Source organism: Octopus sinensis, linkage group LG11 (assembly GCF_006345805.1).
Source record: "Octopus sinensis linkage group LG11, ASM634580v1, whole genome shotgun sequence".
Taxonomy (NCBI): Eukaryota; Metazoa; Mollusca; class Cephalopoda; order Octopoda; family Octopodidae; genus Octopus; species Octopus sinensis.
The window spans coordinates 22,403,958-22,427,492 of record NC_043007.1 but is presented as its reverse complement, the minus strand read 5'-3'; the positions used below and the strand labels follow the sequence as shown (position 1 = coordinate 22,427,492).

The window sequence follows — 23,535 nt, the reverse complement described above, 5'->3', positions numbered from 1 at the left end:
AGTACAAGGATTGATTTGATTTACTAAAAACTCTTCATGGTGTTGCCCCAGAATGGCCACAGTACAATGCAGAAAACCAGTGTAAAAGACAGAAACAAACAGATTCGATGATTTAGCAAAATGAACATAAAGTAGCAAGAGATTCAGATATAGGTGCAGGAGTGGCTGTGTGGTAAGTAGCTTGCTTACCAACCACATGGTTCTGGGTTCAGTCCCACTGTGTGGCACCTTGGGCAAGTGTCTTCTACTATAGCCTTGGGCCAGCCAAAGCCTTGTGAGTGGATTTGGTAGACGGAAACTCAAAGAAGCCCAACGTATATATGTATATATATGTGTGTGTGTGTGTGTGTGTGACTGTGTTTGTCCCCCTAGCATTGCTTGACAACCGATGCTGGTGTGTTTATGTCCCCGTCACTTAGCGGTTCCGCAAAAGAGACCGATAGAATAAGTACTGGGCTTACAAAGAATAAGTCCCGGAGTCGATTTGTTTTCGACTAAAGGCGGTACTCCAGCATGACCGCAGTCAAATGACTGAAACAAGTAAAAGAGTATGCTTTTAAACTTTTGATATCACAGTTGAACAGAAAGAAGAATTTATTTACAAAATTCAAATGTGAAATGAAATACAATAAAAATATATAAAAAAAAAAACGAAACAGGATAAATTTAATATGTACAAGAGACAAATATAGATCATTATAAAATAACAAAGATGTTTAACCCTTTCGTTACCAACCCGGCTGAAACCGCCTCTGGCTCTGAGTATAAATGTCTTGTTTCCATAAGTTTTGAATTAAAATCTTCCACCAAACCTTAGTCACAATTTACGTTCCTAAAACTAGCGGAATGATGACTAAGTTATTTTACTAAACTCTTTGTTATATTTGAAATTAATTGAAAGAAACACAGAGCATCTCAAAATAAATACAGTAACGAAAGGGTTAAATAATTTCACTGTGAAGTGCTAAAAGTAGAAAAAGGTTATTAAAATATTTTTTTAGTTTACTTATCTGTAAGTTATGCTAAAGAGAGAGTCAACAGAGCTAAGGACCCAGCAGGCAAAGAATTGTTAGCAAATGCTAAAACTACACAACTTATACAATAGAAAGCAAGTGAAAATATCAAGAATTATAAAGCTATGTAAGATTGTGGTAGAATTTTAAAAAAATGAATAACAAAAAGATTTATAAAAAGGATACAAAACAGCCTCCACACTTTTATAAATATATACAAATAATATAACTGAGCCACAAGAAGTCTAGAAAACCATTTATAAGGCAACAGTGCTAAAGTAATAAAAAGTTCAAAAAACACTTTCCTCAGTGAATCTGCCGGTCAGTTTTGGAACTAATCTTTAGTCCAGGTCAGACCTGGTTCAGCAGACATATGGCCATCAACAAATTATGAATCCTTAAATCCTTTAAAATGTTTTAGCCCGAAGGCCGCGGCCATGCTGGGGCACTACCGCTAGAGAACTTTTGTAGACATCTTGTATTTTACTTAGAAAATGGCAGGAGCAATTAAGATAATGAATGCATAAATTATTGCTTAAGATGGCAAAGATGAGTGGCTGATAAATAAGTAAGTGTGAATTAGTTTTTTTTTTTTTTTTTTGCGAGGGGGTTTCTTTTTTGTATTAATGCCAGAATTAATCCCATCCCCAGTTTACAAACTGAATTCTTTACCACACCACAAGGGTTCATAAGGCAAGTGTTAGACTTCCATCTCTGTAGTATCAAGCAGATGAAAGATAAACAACTCTGGCATTTATTCTTCACATGGAATTGAAACAGACAGAAAAGGTTTTACTCCACAAATGAAAGAATGCCATCAAATCAGAAGGCAACCCAAAACTGCTTATGTACTGTACACAAAAACATAACAAAAAGCCCCTACTTCATCCAAACAATACTTAGCTTGCTTTATTAAGCAACTAGCAGTATCGCCCAGCGTTGCTCGGGTTTGTAAGGGAAATAACTATAAAGCATTTTTAGAGAGTTATAGTAAAAAAATAGCAAAAAATGCATTAAAATGGAAAAATATGATGGTAAATTTTTTTTAAAATCGTTGACTCATCGTAGACATTTTTAGAGAGTTACTTCCCTTAAAAAAATGCATTAAAATGGAAAAAAATGATGGTAAATTATTTTAAAAATCGTAGACTCACGCTAATACCAGAAGGGCTCGATATGAATCACGACTATAAGATACCCGGTTTTGGTTAACTGCAAACCGCAAAATGTGGGAGTAGTTAGGAATCTAAATCGGAGTAGACAGACACACAACCTTACTTTTATATATTAAGCAATATAAATCTACAAAAGAATATCTCCAGAACACAAGATTAATTAATGATTAGTTACATTTGCCTACAGATCTTTCATGTGAAGACATGTAGTCTTGCGGTTAGTGTGTTGCACTAGCAATCACAAAATTGTAGTTTCAATTTCCGGACTGGGTGGTACATTGTGTTCTTGAGCAAAAACACTTCATTTTACGTTGCCCCAGTCCACTCGGCTGTAAATGAGCAACCCTGCAATGGACTGGCATCCCATCCAGGGGGAATGTTGTGATTTCATTTATATGCCATGAGAACTGGGGAATTGGTCCCGTGGGCCCTAGGACTCAAGACAGTAATGTCCAGAAATCTTTTGAGATAATACACAGTAAGTTAACACACTCTAGCACCTTCTTGTCATTTGGTCCATAACCTACATGCTAAGGAATTGCTCAATCAGGACTGACCCAAGACTACATAACTTCAAGTGATTCCTTCCTCAAATTTAACCTTAGCGAAAAAAATACCAAGACCCTACTGATTAAATCTGAACAGAATATAGAAAGTAATTCACAGAATTTGAAAGTAGGGGAGGGCAGGGATAACATTTGAAATCTCTTGAATAGTAAAATAAATTTAAATGGCTGTGTGGTAAGTAGCTTGCTAACCAACCACATGGTTCCGGGTTCAGTCCCACTGCATGGCACCTTGGGCAACTGTCTTCTACTATAGCCTTGGGCCAACCAAAGCCTTGTGTGTGGATTTGACAGGAACTGAAAGAAGCCCATCGTGTGTGTATATATATATATATATATATATATATATGTGTGTGTGTGTGTGTATATATGTTTGTGTATCTGTGTTTATCTGCCCAACATCGCTTGACAACTGATATTGGTGTGTTTACGTCTCCGTCACTTAGCGGTTCGGCAAGAGATACAGTTAAATGACTGAAACAAATAAAAGAATAAACGAATGCTTAAAATATTTTACCTCTTCCAATGCTATAAGTAGGATAGGATCACAAAATCGACCATTTGTCTGTTGGTGGAGTATTTTAACAGATAGATCTGCTTTCTTATATGAGTAATAACTCAAACTATAAGATCTGAGAAGACTATAGGCATACTCTTCTTTCTCAGACTAAGAGATAAAAAAAGGAAAAAAAAATTATACTAAATATCAACTGACTACAGTTTTCATTCTATGTGGAGTGGAACTTGCTTATCAAACTAAGGTAAGCAGAGTTATGCACCTTGCTCAAGAAAACGATTGAATTATGATTATCATTTTCTGTCAGTCAGAGAAATGCAAGCAAAGTTATGTTCCTTGACTATGATAATAATAATAATAATAATAATAATAATAATAACAATTAAGTTCAAGAAATATGTCATAGAAATCAGACATGGGAGCAGAGCAAGCAAAAAAAAAAAAACTGCTCTGCTGGGGACAGCTAGGATTTTGAGATTGGTACTTGGGAGTGGAATGTCCTTCCACGCTAATTAACAACCAATTATCAAAGCTTATAATGTGCTGAAAGAGACCTCTGACAAGGGCTGCTGTCCACTCTCACAAAATCAACCAGAGCACAAAAGACTTCTCACTCTAAGAAGTAAAACAATAATAATTGAATCCAACGGAGATATTTCTTCAAAAAGTGACAAATTCAAAACTTGTAAAGTATGTTAAATTCAAGTAGAAGAAAATGGACAAAAAAAAAAAATAATAATAAATCCTTAAAATGTTTCAGCCCGAAGGCTGCGGCCATGCTGGGGCACCACCGCTGGAATTTAGAATTTTTATACAGATATTAACCTTTTGTTTTCGTATGTTCAAGTAGTTCAAAGTTAAAGCTTGTGTACCATAAATATTATGAAAACAGGAGAGAGAAGAAATATATTTAGTGATGAGGATGTCAAGTACCCAAGAATGTCAAAAACAGCTTTGCTATTTCTACATAATTAATTTTGAACATCAAGAAATAACGACGAAAAAAAACAAAACAATTTTTTTTTTTTTTGCGGTTGAAACACTATAATTTAAATAATAGTTGCAGCTGATCAAATTAATAGGATTCACTCTACTAAAGAAAATAGCTTCACTCTATCGCTTATGAATGACTTCTAAATGGCTCAGTCTACTTGGTTGTAACTGGACCCATGGGAGTTGCAGTTCACTGCTTGAGACAACAACAATAATAAGAATAATTTCTGGCACAAGGCCAATAATTAAAGGGCAAGTGGGGTAAGTCAATTACATTGACCCCCAGTACTCAACTGGCATTTATTTTTATCAATCCCAAAAGGAGGAAAGGCAAAGTTGACCTTGGCGGAATTTGAACTGAGTAGCGATGGGCAAAATACCTATTTCTTTACTACCCACAAGGGGCTAAACACAGAGAGGACAAACAAGGACAGACAAACGGATTAAGTCGATTATATTGACCCCAGTACGTAACTGGTACTTATTTAATCGACCCCGAAAGGATGAAAGGCAAAGTCGACCTCGGCGGAGTTTGAACTCAGAACGTAGCGGCAGACGAAATACTGCTAAGCATTTTGCCTGGCATGCTAACGATTGTGCCAGCTCGCCACCTTAATCATAATAATAATGATAACAACAACAATTATAATAAGATAAGGCATTATAGAATGAGGAATTTTTCTAGTTTGCAGCACTGAAATAAAAAATTAGCCAAGACAAAAAAAAGTTCTCACAAGAAAAAAACATAGGCGCAGGAGTGGCTGTGTGGTAAGTAGCTTCCTTACCAACCACATGGTTCAGGGTTCAGTCCCACTGCATGGCACCTTGGGCAATTGTCTTCTACTATAGCCTCGGGCCGACCAAAGCCTTGTGAGTGGATTTGGTAGACGGAAACTGAAAGAAGCCCATTGTATATATGTATATATATATATATATGTGTGTGTGTGTTTGTGTGTCTGTGTTTGTCCCCCTAGCATTGCTTGACAACCGATACTGGTGTGTTTACGTCCCCGTTACTTAGCGGTTCGGCAAAAGAGACCGATAGAATAAGTATTGGGCTTACAAAAAGAATAAGTCCCGGGGTCGAGTTGCTCGACTAAAGGCGGTGCTCCAGCATGGCCGCAGTCAAATGACTGAAACAAGTAAAAGAGTATAACAAAAAACAAATTTCACTGTTGCTTGAGCAAGCTCAGCTGCACAGCTCAAAATGTGGCTAGGCTTTATTGCTATAAGGAAATACTCAGCTGGACACTTCAGATTATCAAACATAATAAATTAATTAATTCTAATTTCATTTCTATCTCTTAAATCCTTGATCTCGAGTTTCAGTTTTGCCTAATTTCTGATAGAATTTTTTTCCTGTAGTTTCCTTATTTCAAATTTCTCAGACATGATGCTCAATGCGGTTACTCGTGGTTTGTGGATAATATTAGTGATTAGTTTTTGTATTTGGTTCACAAGATTCTTGATGAGAACTTGTGTGTTGAAACATATTTTGTTGTATCTTGGGAGGCGGGGGGGGGGGTCATTGTGCCAATAATAAACACATACTGGTTCCATTTCATTTCTTTATTATTATTATTATTATTATTGTTATTATTAATCATCATTTAACATCCGCTTTCCATGCTAGCATGGGTTGGATGATTTGACTGAGGTCTGACGAACCAGATGGCTGCACCAGGCTCCAATCTGATCTGGCAGAGTTTCTACAGCTGGATGCCCTTCCTAACACCAATCACTCCGAGAGTATAGTGGGTGCTTTTACATGCCTTTACGTAAAAGCACCCACTATTATTATTATTATTATTTATTGAAGGATGACCTTAGAATGCTGACCCTTTCGGGTCAGATGCCAAAGGACCAAGATACAGCCTTGCTGTACTCAAGAAGATCTGTCCTCCATGGCAGAAGTGTAAAGACTGCATCCACTGGTAAAGAGGATTGGCCAGCAAGAACCTTGTGCCAGTGCCATGTTAAAGGATTCAGCACACCCTGTAAAGTGGTTGGCATTAGGAAAGGCATCCAACCTTAGAAACCAAGCCAAATCAAACTGGAATATGGTGCAGATCCACAGCTTGCCAGCCCTGGTCAAACCGTCCAACCCAGGCCGACATGGTAAATGGATGCTAAGGAATGATGACAACGATTATTCGAGCTGGCAGAATTGTTAGTGTGCTGGATGAAATGCTTAGTGCTATTTTGCTCGTCGCTACGTTCTGAGTTCAAATTCCGCCAAGGTTGATGTTACCTTTCAAGGTTGATAAAATAAATACCATTTGAACACTAGGGTTGATATAATGGACTTATCCCCTCCCCCAAAATTGCTGCCCTTGTGGCAAAATTTGAAACAATTATTATTTATTATTATTAATTATTATTATTTACTATTATTATTATTATTATTAATTATTATTATTATTATTATTATATTTATTATTATTATTATATTTATTATTGTTATTATATTATTTATTATTATTATTATCATTATTATTTTTTTCCTTCTTTCACTGGTACTTCATTTATCGACCCTGAAAGGATGAAAGGCAAAGTCGACCTCAGTGGAATTTGAACTCAGAACATAGCATGCATGTGTGTGTGTTTTGTTGTGGTGAAAGAAAACTTTTTCTCAGAATATTTTGCATCTGGCATGTTAATGATTCTGCCAGCTCACTGCCTTAACCAACTGTCTAATAACAATAATATACATATGACAGAACCAGTGCATGTATTTATTATTAGCTTAATGACCCTCTTGAGATACAATTAAACGTTGATTAGATTTGTCTGAGATTATTAGGCCCTGAAAAACACTGCCAGACTTGTAATTTTTCATTTGGTTTTCCAAGTAAGCTTGGCTTTGGTAATTTTAATTTATAGATTAAAAAATAGTAATGACGCAGTTTGTTGTTGTAATAATAATAATAATAATAATAATAATAATAATAATAATAATAATAAAAATATAGCTTTTAGTCAGTTCTGATCAGTTAAACCTTTGATTAAAGGCATTCAAGGTAGGATGGTCATGGCTTGAATGCTTTTGATCATGATCTGGGTAAAACAGAGTCGACCTAGGGTTAAACAATGGCAACCAGCTCAAGTCTTTTCTCTGTTTAGTAAATCTAATTGATATGAATGAAAGAATATTTGCTTCAATTATGAATAATAAATAGACCAGATTGATAAAAAAAACCAAAAAAACAGTAAAGTGTTGTAGTGAGAGAAGGAGAGGAGAACAAAAATAAAACAAAACACACATATATATATATATATATATACATATATAGTTGAAATTTACAGAAAAACAAAAGATGAAGACAGGTGTATAAACAACAAACAGGTGTATTAGTTTAGCGCTCGGGAAGTTGAAATAATCGTTTACATTTCGAGCGTATGCTCTTCAACAGAAGGGAACACAAGGAAATAAACAAAGAAAGAATAAAAAAACTTTTGGAGCTAGTGGTCAATCATGGCAGCACATACACACACACATATATATACATATATAAACAAGTGATAGAGAGATTACATAAGACCTCAAAGTCCCTTGTATTCTTTCCTGCTACTTGGTGTACTACCACTGAGAGCAACAAGTCATGATACTTGTACACTTGTTTAAAGACTTCCCAAACCTATCCCCACTTTTTTTTCCATTTTGCTGGGTCCCAAAGAACTCATTTTGTCTGGTGATAGGTGGTGTGAATTAGATTTAGAGTGCACAAAGCTGTTTAAATACAATAAGCCATCTTATCCAGTGCTCTGACAATTCCATCTGTCCACTGTCAAGCACTCCTCCACATGGCCCAGTCCTTGCTGCAGCATGGCAGCTTGCTTACCCCAATGCCCTAGTAGGGCATTCCATGGACAGGTCAAACGAGAAGGGCGAGTCTAATATGGACCACCTCTTCCCAAAGGTGAAAATGTGTTTGTGTAGAGTCAACGCTCCTTCTGAGAACAAAGTAAAGTTATGGAAGCATCAATGACAATTCAAAATGAACAAGACCTGAGAGATGAAAGCCTTCTCTCAGAGATACAGCTGATGCAGGGTAGCAAAATCTGAAAGGAAGCTGCAAGGATCCAACTGCAGAGAAGCAGAATGATGGCTTAAAGAAGAAAAACTGTTGATGGCCTTTGCTCTGTAGGGAGTGATGGGCTGTAAGTAAGGACTGCTTTTCACTCAGAATTCCTCAAACTTGAAAGAATGAAAGGCAAATTAACTTTGGCAGGATCCAAGAGAGAGAGAGAGAGAGAGAGTGTGTAAAGAGAGAGCAAAGAGGCAGACAAATATTACAAGGCTCTATCTGATTGCCTTGTAATATTTATCTAACACGTCTGTCTGTCTGTCTATCTATCTATACAGACAAACAGCTAGATAGATAGGTAGACAGACAGCTAGATAGATAGATAGGTAGACAGACAGCCAGCTAGATAGGTAGACAGATAGCTAGCTAGATAGGTAGACAGATAGCTAGCTAGATAGGTAGACATATCGCTAGATAGATAGGTAGACAGATAGCTAGATAGATAGGTAGACAGACAGACAGACAGCTAGATAGATAGGTAGACAAATAGCTAGATAGATAGGTAGAGAGATAGCTAGATAGATAGGTAGACAGATAGCTAGATAGATAGGTAGATAGATAGCTAGATAGATAGGTAGATAGATAGCTAGATAGATAGGTAGACAGACAGGCAGACAGCTAGATAGATAAGTAGACAAACAGGTAGACAGATAGGTAGGTAGACAGGTGGGCAAGTGGACAGACAGACAGACAGGCAGATAGATAGATAGGTAGGCAGATAAATAGATAATCACAAGGAAAGATATAACAAATGATAGTCTTGGCACATGACAATTGATATCTCTTTTATCACGTTAGAGATATGGAAGACTTGTCATATTCTAGAAACAACCCTAGTCATAAGACATATCACAGTGACTAGCATCCTTCTAAGAATCATTATTGCATTATTAAACAGAGCAACGGCAGGGATATATTGTCAGTGAGTTCTAGTCTAGAAATAAGCATCCTACAGACAAAATGTTGCATCACATACAAAGTGAGACTGACTTAATGTTAGCTAAAGGATTGCATTTACATTTCAAGGCTGACAAAACCAATAAATTCTCTTATTCTTACAGGTTCAAACACATACATATCTATACATACTCAAATATAAAAAAGGGGTACTTTTACTAAATTTTCAGAATCAAAGAAACTTATGCATTAACAAATGCACATGTGAGCACACACAGAGTCAGTCAGTCAGTTATGGACCCTAGGGTGGATACAGATGCCGTTACCACTTTGACTTACATGGGTGCCAAAACACCTAAGTAATCTATGTCATTTACCATTGGTTACACTGTATATAATCTTTCTCATACACACAGAGATGCAGTCAAATATATATATATACATATATATATACACCGTACATCCTCGAGTATAGTTCACCCTTGAGTATAATATGCAGGGGATTTTTAGGGGGCTGTACCTCTGAAAAACCTAAGCTTGTGTAGAGTGCGCACCCCTTCTCTAACTTGAGTCGTGTGTAATTAAGCCAGCAGCACCTAGTCAAACAAACACTTCTGCGCATGCATAATACAATAATGGTGATGTTCTTAACTGTTATATGGGAATGTAAATATGTTTGCAAATTGTTTTTGTTACATGTTATTCTGTGTTCTGAATACTTTTATTTTAATAAATGTTGCTCACTGCAAGTTATGGATGATTCTTTTATGACTTCATTGCTTTCAGGCTTAGCTTAAGGTATTTACAAGCCTGACATCACAAAATGCGACTGAATAAACATTGCCGGACAGCAAATAGAGACTTGGACATTGCTTAGAAAATATTTTTCACTTTTAACCTCGTATATAATACGCACTAGGGATTTTGACCTTTAAAATTTTGGGGAAAAAATGCGGATTATACTTGAGGATTTATGGTGTATATATATATATATATATATATATATATATATATATTTATTCATACACGCACATCACTCCTACATATTCATTCGGTCAAAAAGGCAACTGGTTGTCGTAAAAAAACTAAGAACAAAATGTGGAAAGCAGAGTAGCAATGAAAGGAAGCTACAGTTTTGGTTGAATGAATGTTTGCTACATGCATCAAAGACTTTCCTCCGATGTACACAGAAATATATCCAGTATGCATTCATGCATTTCAGAATTTTATATCCATGTCCATATCTTGGTTTCACAATCTTATTGAATACAGCAACCCTTGGTGGAGGTGAAGGAAATGAGAATTGTTTTGCTTCTTTCAAAGATGACAGTTATTTAGAGTCATTTGTTTCACTTATATTCATAGCCACTGTACCATACATATAAATACAAATATATATATTATCTGATGAAGTTCATAAGATAATCATTTATTCCTTTGTCAGCTCTCTTTCTTTTATATATATACTAGCAATATCGCCCGGCGTTGCTCGGGTTTGTAAGGGAAATAACTATATAAGCATTTTTAGAGATGTAAAGTATAATAGCCATCTCAATATGGCTAACCACAAAGGGCGGTGTTACTGTAGCTTTTTACGTTCTGAGATTTAATAATAAATTTTTAGAGAGTTACTTCCCTTATATATGCCAAAAATGCATTAAAAATGGGAAAAATTGATGGTAAATTTTTTAAAAAATCGTAGATTCATGCTAATACCCAGAAGGGCTCGATATGAATCACGACTATAAGATACCTGGTTTTGGTTAAACTGCACCGCAAAATGTGGGAGTAGTTAGGAATCTAAATCGTAGGAGACAGACAGCACACAACCTTACTTTTATATATTAAGATATATATATATATATATATATATATATATGAAAGGCAAAGTTGATCTCATAGAATTTAAACTCAGAACGTAAAAAGCCAGACTAAATATTGTAAATCCTTCTGTCTGACCACCAGAACAATTCTGGCAATTCAATGAAGGAAATTCGTTCTGCCGTAGACATGCTTAGATAGGCGCAGGAGTGGAAATAGGCGCAGGAGTGGCCATAGGTGCAGGAGTGGCTGTGTGGTAAGGAGCTTGTTTACCAACCACATGGTTTCGGGTTCAGTCCCACTGCATGGCATCTTGGGCAAGTGTCTTCAGCTATAGCCCCGGGCCGACCAATGCCTTGTGAATGGATTTGGTAGACGGAAACTGAAAGAAGCCTGTCGTATATATGTATATATATGTGTGTGTGTGTGTTTGTGTGTCTGTGTTTGTCCCCCTGGCATTGCTTGACAACCGATGCTGGTGTGTTTATGTCCCCGTTACTTAGCGGTTCGGCAAAAGAGACTGATAGAATAAGTACTGGGCTTACAAAAAGAATAAGTCCCGGGGTCGAGTTGCTCGATTAAAGGCGTTGCTCCAGCATGGCCGCAGTCAAATGACTGAAACAAGTAAAAGAGTGAAAGAGTATGCTTTGAAGCAGACATTAGCTGATTAGCTGGTTCAAGTTGAAGACTAGTAAGTATTGAAATTACAAAAATATATAAAGCTATAAACGAACAGGTTTTTGAGGATGTTCTGTTAAATAATTGTAATCCATTCTTGCATGAAGAATATGCATATGTCAGAAAGTGTCAGAGTACCAGTGTTTCTGAGAGTGTCTCAGAATTTCTGAAAGCATATCAATGATGTGTTCATATTTATATGTGATGTGTTGGTGTTCATGCATGCGTACGTGTGTGTGTGTGTTATACAGTTCCAGAGTTGTTTAATTGCCATTCATAGGGTGTCAGCTTCAAGTTCACATTACCAATTCTGTCTAAAGCAAGCAACAAAAGCTCTGCACGGTTCTTCTTTTCCTTTGACAAGTACGGCATGACAGATCTGAAATTAGAAAGAGAAAGTAATTCAGAGCCTGACGTTTGCAAGCATAATAGTAGAGAACAGCAATTTGGAAGTTTATATTTATGATGTCATTATTTCACCTCTTCAATCAACACAAGAGGAACAAAAGGAGAAGAGGTACGAAAAACTAATCGAAAAATGCAGAGAACAGGGATGGAATGTCGAGTATTACCACCAGGCAGTGGGGGCTAGAGGCTTCATTGAAAGGAAAATGACAATGCTACTCAAAAGAGGATTTGTTTTTTCTAGCTCCGAGCTGCGAAAACTAATAAGGAGAGTACAGGAGGTGGTTGTAAAAGCCAGCTTCTATATATGGTTGAAGCGGGAAGACCAAAAATGGGTTGAAAGTCATAACATGCTGGCGGGAAATAACATCACTAGGTGAGACAAGCTGACACTGAATCAGCTTCGCTGACTGACAGGTGACGGTCGCTTAGAGAATGTGCAGGCTAAGACTACGTGCCTTCACTAGTCAGTTAAGGTGAGACAGTGTCACATGACAAGTTGCTGGGGCTGCCTGCTGGAGCCTAACGGCAGGTATTTAAAGGGAAAAATTTGACAAGTTAGTCAGTCACCGGCTGACACTCGCTGACGATACATCGAAGAGGCCAGGGAACAGAAGAAAGAAGAAGAAAGAAGACATGCACCCAACACCAGAGCTGAAGACACCTCCGAAAGTGGGGGCCCCGCCACGTCTAAAACAGTAGAGGAGTAGGGACCGAAACCGGACATGGTTCCTCCTGATGATATCTTGAGCTAACTGGATCCTATAAAAGAGCTGTTGTGGTAGCAGACCACGAAACACAGTTGTAATTCCTCCTGTTCACTGTTTAACCCCAGGTCAAATGCAATCAAGTGAACTGGTGATCAAAAGCATTGCCTCTATGATCATCTTATTTTCAGGACCACATTATCCTAAACGATGCTCATTATTTTAAAATAGTAGGGAATGATTTGAAGTAAATTTGGTTGAAATAGATGATTTCTAATCACATGGTTTCAGCTTCTGTGTCATGGCATGGCACTTTGGGTACATCAGATCTAGTTGTTTTAGAGAAGCTAGTAATTTACATACCGGAAATCTTCGAGTATAGTCCGCCCTTGAGTATAATACGCAGGGGATTTTTAGGGGGCTGTACCTCTGAGAAACCTAAACCTTGTGTATAATAAGCACTCCTTCTCTAACTTGAGTCATGCGTAATTAAGCCAGCAGCACCTAGTCGAACAAACACTTCCATGCATGCATAATAAAATAATGGTGATGTTCTTAACTGTTATATGGGAATGTAAATATGTTTTCAAATTGTTTTTGTTACATGTTATTCTGTGTTCTGAATACTTTTATTTTAATAAATGTTGCTTCCTGCAAGTTATGGATGATTCTTTTATGACTTCATTGCTTTCAGGCTTAGCTTAAGGTATTTTCGCGCCTGACATCACAAAATGTGTCTGAATAAACATTGCCGGACAGCAAATAGAGACTCAGACATTACCTAGAAAATATTTTTTTATTTTTAACCTCGTATATAGTACGCACAAAGGATTTTGACCATTAAATTTTGGGGAAAAAATGCGGATTATACTTGAGGATTTACGGTACTAGTAAGCATTTAACACAATATCAAAGATTTATTAAAGGCAGCAAGCTGGCAGAATTGCTAGCATGCCAGGCAAAAGGCTTAGCAGCTCAACAGCATTTCAGCCATCTTTATGTTTTGAGTTGAAATTCTGCCAAGGTCGATTTGGTTTTTCATAGGGTCAACAAAATAAGTATCAACTGAGCACTGGGGTTGATGTAATCGACTTACTTCCAACCCTGAAATTGCTGGCCTTGTGCCAAAATTTGAAACCTGTAGCAAAGACCTGTTAATGGAGAAATTAATCCCCACAGTACCAAGATATATGATATGATATCTATGCCAGTACCCGTGGCACGTAAAAAGCACCACTCAAGGATGGTCAATGCCAGTGCCGCCTGACTGGCCCCTGTGTTGGTTGGCATGTAAAAAGCACCCACTACACTCTCGGAGTGGTTGGCGTTAGGAAGGGCATCCAGCTGTAGAAACCTTGCCATATCAAATTGGAACCTGGTGCAGCCTACTGGCTTGCCAGTCCTCCATCAAACCGTTATGAATGAAACTTGTGATAGTGTGTCTTATTTTAAAAAAAGGCAGCCTCTCTGATGTAGGACCTGAGGTATTCAAATACCTGCTGATGCATAGGAGGGGTTTGAGATGTGGTAGAGACAGCAGAAAAATTTAGAGGAATGACAAAAGAAGAATTTGGGTTAAAGCAACTAGAAGCCTTTGTTACTGATATCCAGGAAAGGAAGGTGAGTGATAGGAAAAATAGTTTATATATATATATATACACACACACACAGACATTATTTTCCGAGTGAAACTGTAATGTGTAGTGCAGTTGGACAAGAGAAATAGGTTAAAAGGTAGATATTGTGAGATTTATGTCTTATATAACTGGACAATAAGGCTATGTTGAATGAGGTCCAGTAAAAAGGACAAACCTTGTATTATACATGATGATAGTCACGAATGTTGTATGGAATTAATTTTTTTATTAGTAACATTATTTGATGCTTACCTAACAGCATCGGTGTCCGATTTACCGAAATCTTTCTGGTACCATTTAAATAAGCTTGGTAGCCATATCTCATTGATTTCTGTAAACATACAAACTTCTTGCTCACACAATGTTTTCATTGCTTCTTCCAAGGAACTTTCTAGGTTCTTACCCTGGTATATATTGATTTGTGGGCTTGTCTGAAAAACAAAATATTGAAAGATAATCCAGATGGTCAGTAGGATGGTTTGAGGTAGAGAGTTCTTTTTTTCTCAGTTTTAAATTCAGGTCCTGCAAGGTAGTGGTTGGATATGGAGAGAGACTGATGCATGGCTATGTAGTGTCTGTGGTGTATGCGGGCATGGTATGATGTCAGCAGCTGAGGAGCTGACCGGAATAGCTTGTGGAATAGCTTAGTTCAACTGACATTTTTCAAGGTGGTGCCCCAGCATGGCCACAGTCTAATGACCGAAACAAGATAGAATATATAGATAGGGTACCTAACAAATGTATTGGTATATGATGGTTGTTGTACTTGGGTGTGCTGCCACACCCAATGCCACCAAATTTTAAGCATAGGCGCAGGAGTGGCTGTGAGGTAAGTAGCTCGCTTACCAACCACATGGTTCCGGGTTCAGTCCCACTGCATGGCACCTTGGGCAAGTGTCTTCTATTATAGTCTTGGGCTGACCAAAGCCTTGTGAGTGGATTTGGTAGACGGAAACTGAAAGAAGCCCATAGTATATATGTATATATGTGTGTATGTATGTGTATATGTTTGTGTGTTTGTGTTTGTCTCCCCAACATCGCTTGACAACCGATGCTGGTGTGTTTACGTCACCGTAACTTAGCGGTTCGGCAAAAGAGACCGATAGAATAAGTACTAGGCTTACAAAGAATAAGTCCTGTGGTCGATTTGCTCGACTAAAGGCGGTGCTCCAGCATGGCCACAGTCAAATGACTGAAACAAGTAAAAGAGTAAAGAGTACGATATAACAAAAGTTTTCCATTAAGATTCATGATTAAATTAACGAGTCAAGTTAACGTTTATAATGAATTTGTCATTTTCGATGGGTATGCAGAGTATACCTAGATCACCGAGAATAGGGGACCCTGAACAAATGTTACCCACAATTGATTGATATAATATAATAAAAAACCTAACTTACTTTACAACCCCAAACAAGAGCAAAATGTATTCTGGGGTCAGGTTTCATGACAAACTTTAAGCGAGCATCTTTAGGACCAAATGGAAGCTCAATGTGGGTTGGTGGAGGTTTGTTGCCTGGAAATTAAAAAAAGGAATCAGGTGAAAATCATTAGCATTTTTATTATTAAGGATTCTGCTGAGGTCAACTTTACCTTTCATGTATGTTTGTATGTCTGTGTTTGTCACCCTAGCATTGCTTGACAACCGATGCTGGTGTGTTTACGTCCCCGTCACTTAGCGGTTCGGCAAAAGAGAATGATAGAATAAGTACTGGGCTTACAAACAATAAGTCCCGGGGTCGATTTGCTCGACTAAAGGCGGTGCTCCAGCATGGCCGCAGTCAAATGACTGAAACAAGTAAAAGTAAAGTATTACTAGTCCAGGAATTGAAACTGCAGTCTTGTAATAATATTGTAACTCCATCGCTAGTCATGTAATAAGAATTTTGCAGTAAAGAATTGCAAAACGGATTCTTCAAACTGAGCCAACCCACAGAAGGCCTAAGGGTAGATGAAGAATGAGACGGTTAGATATTCAATATCCAATAGTTTCAGTTGGTCATTCTTGGGAATTCAGCCAGAATGTCCAATGACAATAGCTTCTTTTGTGACCCTATGGAGAGGTTCCTGACAACTCTGCTCCAATGACTCTCCCAAGAATAGTGTGTGAAGGAGACTGATGGATCGATGGATTGGATGAAAAGCACGTTGACCTCATCAGGATTTGAATTGAGAACACGAAGGGCCCAAACAAATATTGGAAAGCATTTTTTCTGGTGATCTAACAAGTCTGCTGATTCACTATCTTTGAGAAACAGCACTAGTAAAAAAAAGGGGGGGGGGGCTTTACAAGATCACCCTTTCAGGGGTAATATTGACCAAAGAAAGTTCTCAAGATACTCCTGAACCTTCGAATACAAAAACACATTATTTTAAAAGTTCTTTAAATGCTGTATCAATAACATATCAAAACATACCAAAAAGCAAAAATAAAAACAAGTAAAAAAATATAAAAATAAATAAAATAAAAGCTACAACAACAAAACAAAACAGAAACGGTGTCAATAAGCAACAAATCTGAATAAGGACCTACCCCTCAGAATTCCATGTTCAATATCATTCAATGTGTAGGTTTCTGATCCAATTTTGTATGCGGTTCTGTCCCAAAAATGGCTGATATTACGTATAGACTGTGGGAGGCTTGGTTGCAATGCAATTGCATGAATGGTGAGAATATTGAATAAATCTGATTAAATGTTAAAGAAGTAAGACTTATAAAATTTCAGCAGTTACTTTTTAGCATCTTGCAGCAATTATTTTTACGATAGAAAAAGTGGATGCATTTTTTATTCTTGAATTTGGACACGGATTTGTAAATTTACCCACCTACATATTTGTTTCTAAACACAGAGGGGACAAATAAGGACAGACAAACAGATTAAGTCGATTATATCGACCCCAGTGCATAACTGGTACTTATTTGATCAACCCCGAAAGGATGAAAGGCAAAGTCGACCTCAGCAGAATTTGAACTCAGAACATAGCGGCAGACGAAGTACTGCTAAGCATTTCGCCCAATGTACTACTGTTTCTGCCAGCTCGCCGCTTACATATTATTTATAGGAGTGGCTGTGTGGTAAGTAGCTTGCTTACTAACCACATGGTGCTGGATTCAGTCCGACTGCATGGCACCTTGGGCAAGTGTCTTCTACTATAGCCCCCAGCTGACCAAAGCCTTGTGAGTGGATTTGGTAGATGGAAACTAAAAGAAGCCCATCGTATATATGTATGTGTGTGTGTGTGTGTGTGTGTGTGTGTATATGTTTGTGTGTCTGTGTTTGTCCCCCTCCAAGTTCGCTTGAAACCAATGCTGGTGTGTTTACATCCCCATAACTTAGTGGTTCGGCAAAAGAGACCAATTGAATAAGTACTAGGCTTACAAAACCTGGAAGCAATGAAGTCATAAAAGAATCATCCATAACTTGCAGTAAGCAACATTTATTAAATGTTATTTCTTTATTTTCTGCAAACAAAATGCACAAAAAAGCTACATGTTTGCATTATGTTATATATACAACAATAATAAAGGACGTTATCGTATACAGTTTTACAAACCAAGGACGTTATATAGACCTCCATGACTCAAGTTAGAGAAGGGATGTGTATTATACACAAGGTTTAGGTTTTGCAGAGTTAGAGCCCCCTAAAAATCCCCTGCGTATTATACTCAAGGGTGGACTATACGTGAGGATTTACGGTAATGTTTAACCCTTTAGCATTTAAACCATCCATATCCGGCCAAAAATATTCTGCCTGTTTTATGTTCAAACTGGCCAGATCTGGTCTCTCACACCAGCCCCACAATATCGTTTTAAAAATTAACAGCTACCTAATCAGAATCTCATAGCTACAAGATAATGCTTGATTAGTTCAAAACAATGTGGATGAAGAAGCATTAATTTTGGCAGAATAATGCGAACACTAAAGGGTTAACTTGCATCTCAGCAGGTTGTAGTGGAGTTTGAACCAGTAATACTCGCATATCAAAACTTGAGGAAGCACTCTAAGATATGAACATTAGATATTTTTGCATTAAATCATTTGCTTTATGAGATATAGACCTTTGTCATTTTGTTTAAAAAGCCAGTACCCAGAATTCAGTCGGCTTGCTTTCATATCATTAGCAAGTTTGTTTTCACGCAGAAGAATAAAAGAGACCTATTTATATATTAGTGATTTTTTTTTAATGGGACACGCGGCAATGTCATTACAACAGGATATTCAACAGATGTCAGTTGAATGGCATCTCACAATGAATGTCTTGCAGAGCTGTGTGAGAATCAATACATGTAGTGTGTTCAACAGCTTGAACTAAAATAGCCGCATACAGTTTCCACGTTGCTTATTAGATATACAATCATGGACACTCTCTTGGGCCTTTCTCAGCTTCACTTTCACGCTGCTTTTAAGTACAAATATCAAAAAACATATAGAGTTAGATAGACAAAGATTAGATAGATGGGAAAAGAGAGAGAAAGAGGTGAAAGTAAAAAAGGAAAGTACAGACTTTCCTATAAATATTGATGTAAGTAATAGCAATTTATATTCTTTATGATGTATTTAGTCAAGCCCATGTATTATCACTATGAATATACCTTTCAAATGTGTATAAGAGAAGTGTAAATGAATTACAGGTGCAGAATATACTCTTTTACTCGTTTCAGTCATTTGACTGTGGCCATGCTGGTGCACCGCCTTTAGTCGGGCAAATCGACCCCGGGACTTATTCTTTGTAAGCCTAGTACTTATTCTATTGGTCTCTTTTTCCAAACTGCTAAGTTATGGGGATGTAAACACACCAGTATTGATTGTCAAGTGATGTTGGGGGACAAACACAGACACACAAACATATATATATATATTATATATATATATATATACAACATACATACATATATACGACGGGCTTCTTTCAGCTTCCGTCTACCAAATCCACTCACAAGACTTTGGTGGGCCCCAGGCTATAGTAGAAGACACTTGCCCAAGTTGCCACACAGTGGGACTGAACCCGGAACCATGTGGCTGGTAAGCAAGCTCCTTACCACACAGCCACTCCTGTGCCTATGTCAAAGTTTTGAAAGACATTGAATGGGATTTGCTTATCAAGTAATCATTTTAATTAAGAACAATTGGCAAACCAAGGAAAGTTAAGCTTTGGATCCAACAAATGTATTTAAATCACACTTAGAACTTTAGAGTAGCTACAGAAATCAGATCTTTACCTTTTGACCTACAGATATAAAAAATAATTTTTTGTAACTAAATACTTTCAAACTTCGGACACTGGTAGAATGTGTCATGTAAAACATCTTTTACTCTTAGCATTTTTGAGATAAACTTATATTTACAAAGTAATTTCACGTTAAAGTAGTCCTATTTCGGTAATTTCAACCAATCAATGACAAGTATTCAGCTGAATACAATTACTGCTGTTGTTTGTCAACAAAAACTTCCAGTGGTGTATTTTTCATTTGTCACTTATTTATGACATCATTTGTGCATTTGTACTGGTTTTAAGGTTTTAGGGTAGGGTTTTAGAGTTAGGGTTAGAGTTTTAGGATTAGGGTTTTAGGGTTAGGATTTCAGGGTTAGGGTTGTCATAAATAACAGTGACAAACGAAATATACACCGCCAGAAGTTCTTGTTGACAAACAACAGCAGTAATTTTATTCAGTTGAATACACGTCATTGATTGGTTGAAATTACCGAAATATGAGAACTTTGACTTGAAATACCTTCGTAAATATAAGTTTTTCTCAAAAGTGCCAACAGTAAAAGATGTTTTATATGACACGTTCTACCAGTGTCCGAAGTTTGAAAGTGTTTAGTCACAAAAAATTATTTTAAAAATCTGTCGGTCAAAAGGTAAAGATCCCAGAAATCTAACCAATGATATATAATCAAACATTATATAATTTAACAATGGCAACAAATCGCCTGTGTCATTATTGTAGATGATTGCAGTGATTGGCTGAAAATGGATTCACAGTGACAAAAAAATAAAAGAAAATAAAAGAAAACAAAAGGATACTAATAAAGAGTGCTTTCTGATCATCAATGGATAAGTCTTCCAAGTTGATATGAACAAGTTTCTGCACTTCTTTTTCTAAATTCTTCAGCTCAGCTGAAGTCTTAAGTTTTTGATAATTAACAGATCTGCCATCTTTGGAGATATATTTCGTTTTCAGGCTGAAATGAAATAAAATAGAATGGAATAAATAAAAATAAGAATTTTGAAATGAAAAATAAAGAAAATGTTTAAATTAAAATGATTTTTTTTTAATTAAAATCTTTGTCAAATAGATAATATATTGGATTAGATTGAATTGCTTATGTTTAGTCCACTGCAGGATGAAGGCCTCACCATGTTCTCTCCACCGACCACAGTCTGATGCGGAAGCTGTGAATTTGAGTGAGATCATACTGGTTTGATTAAGTTACCCTGTCACACTGACTTGAGATGGCTTATCAGAGGGGTGGAGCTGTTTTGTATTCTTACCCAGGTCTAGTTAAGTTGAGTCCATTGACCCTAGTACTCAATTTATCAACCCCAAACGGATGCAAGACAAAGTTGACCCCAGGAAGGACAAAATACTACTAAGCATTTTGCCTGGCCTGCAAATGATTCTGCCTGCTCATTGCCTCGTGTGTGTGTGTGTGTGTGTGTGTGTGTGTCTGTGTGTGTGTGTGTGTGTGTGTGTATGTATGTGTGTGTGTATATATATATATTGTTGTGACCCCTTTCGGTCATGAATGACCATAGGATTATACCTAGAAAGTTACCCTCCAAGGCACAAGTCTGGACAAGGTTGTTTATGGAAGACCAGCAGTCGCCCACGCATACCAGCCTCCCTTCTCCATGCCACTGATGTTATCCAAGGGAAAGGCTAAGGGGACGATACAGCTTGGCACCAGTGACGTTGCAGCTCATTTATTAACGTGCAAGTGGCTGAGTACTCCACAGACACGTGTAACCTTAACGTAGTTCTCGGGGGAGATTTTGCATGACACAGAGTGTGACAAGGCTGGCCCTTTGAAATCCAGGTACAACAGAAACAGGAAGAAAGAGTGGAGTCCACTGCCCTAACCACTGGGCCATTGTGCCTCCACACACACACACACACACGTATATATATGTATATATATATATATATATATATATATATATATATATACACATATAAATGATTAATAATTTTGGGATCAACTCAGAACTCATGGGGATCTTCCCAATTTGTTTAATTGCAAATAATAGATGAGGAGACTCAAATACATTTTAAATATTCATCTGCCCCTTGTGTCTCAAACTGGATCAACTAAAGTAAATATGTATAGCCACTCATACACACACACACACACACATATATACATACACACAGCTATACAGACACACATACATATAGACATACACATACATATAGATATACACACACATACATACATACATACATATAGATATACACACACATACATACATACATACATACATACATACATAGATATATACATATATAGACATATAGATACATATATACATATATAGACATATACATACATACATATATAGACATATACATACATACATATATAGACATATACATACATACATAGACATATACATACACACATAGACATATACGTACATACATAGACATATACATACACACATAGACATATACGTACATACATAGACATATACATACACACATAGACATATACGTACATACATAGACATATACATACACACATAGACATATACGTACATACATAGACATATACATACACACATAGACATATACGTACATACATACATAGACATATATATACATACATACATAGGCATACATATACATACATACAGACATATACATACATACATACATACAGACAGACAGACATATACATACAGGCAGACATACAGACATACATACAAAAAATACATACATATACATACTGGAGGAAATGACAATGGACCGAGATGTCTGGCGATGTGAGGTTCTTGAGAAGACCTGCCCACATCTGTGAAACTGAATTCTAGAAGTGCTGTGTATCCCACCCTCGCTTAACAAGAAAACTTCTCACACACCCTACCACAACAAACCAAACTACATCTCTTCTCTTCCTCACATTTCTACTTCATGCACTACGCTTACCTCCCACTCTTCAATCCTGTCCTCTTGGCCCTCTCGTTGTATCATTCCTATCCGCTGACCCCACATTCCGCCCCCTTCGATCTGTGTGTTCCACCCACAGACTGATAGATAGATTTGTGACCCTAGGAGATCTGGTTGCTATTTCTGACTGTAGGTCTAGAAATATATATATTTCTTTACTACCCACAAGGGGCTAAACACAGAGGGGACAAACAAGGAGAGACAAAGGGATTAAGTCGATTATATCGACCCCAGTGCGTAACTGGTACTTATTTAATCAACCCCAAAAGGATGAAAGGCAAAGTCGACATCGGCGGAATTTGAACTCAGAACATAACGGCAGACGAAATACCTATTTCTTTACTACCCACAAGGGGCTAAACACAGAGGGGACAAACAAGGACAGACAAATGGATTAAGTCGATTATATCGACCCCAGTGCATAACTGGTACTTATTTAATCGACCCCGAAAGGATGAAAGGCAAAGTCGACATCGGCGGAATTTGAACTCAGAACATAACGGCAGACGAAATACCTATTTCTTTACTACCCACAAGGGGCTAAACACAGAGGGGACAAACAAGGACAGACAAACGGATTAAGTCGATTATATCGACCCCAGTGCGTAACTGGTACTTATTTAATCGACCTCGAAAGGATGAAAGGCAAAGTCGACCTCGGCGGAATTTGAACTCAGAACGTAGCGGCAGACGAAATACGGCTACGCATTTCGCCCAGCGTGCTAACGATTCTGCCAGCTCACCACCTAAAATAGAAATACATCAATCATTTATACATCAGATCTCCTTCTTTTTGCTTCACTCTATAATATCTCTCTGTTTCTCTCTCTCTCTCTACCATCCCACGGAATCACACCAAGATCT

At 37.3% G+C, this 23,535-nt stretch overlaps 1 protein-coding gene and 2 long non-coding RNA genes across 3 annotated transcripts in view; 1 reads left to right on the top strand and 2 right to left on the bottom strand.

The window, feature by feature from the left end:
• The first annotated feature begins 555 nt into the window (after positions 1 to 555).
• Positions 556 to 1,342, top strand: LOC118765348. The gene is made up of 2 exons (XR_005001185.1): positions 556 to 714; positions 940 to 1,342. It is a non-coding gene; the product is annotated as an uncharacterized LOC118765348 (long non-coding RNA).
• A 206-nt stretch (positions 1,343 to 1,548) lies between these two features.
• On the bottom strand, positions 1,549 to 3,021 carry LOC118765345. Its single transcript, XR_005001182.1, has 2 exons — positions 2,287 to 3,021; positions 1,549 to 1,916 (listed from the first exon to the last, which is right to left on the bottom strand). It is a non-coding gene; the product is annotated as an uncharacterized LOC118765345 (long non-coding RNA).
• Positions 3,022 to 11,712: 8,691 nt separating this feature from the next.
• LOC115217066 overlaps positions 11,713 to 23,535 on the bottom strand; it is a 42,630-nt gene continuing 30,807 nt past the window's right edge. Inside the window, exons 2-6 of the mRNA XM_029786651.2 lie at positions 20,529 to 20,686; positions 17,031 to 17,183; positions 15,898 to 16,013; positions 14,750 to 14,928; positions 11,713 to 12,127 (exon numbers count right to left, since the gene is read on the bottom strand). Of these exons, the coding sequence (XP_029642511.1) occupies positions 11,992 to 12,127; positions 14,750 to 14,928; positions 15,898 to 16,013; positions 17,031 to 17,183; positions 20,529 to 20,686 (742 nt within the window). The 3' untranslated portion in view covers positions 11,713 to 11,991. The remainder of the gene's footprint in view (positions 12,128 to 14,749; positions 14,929 to 15,897; positions 16,014 to 17,030; positions 17,184 to 20,528; positions 20,687 to 23,535) is intronic.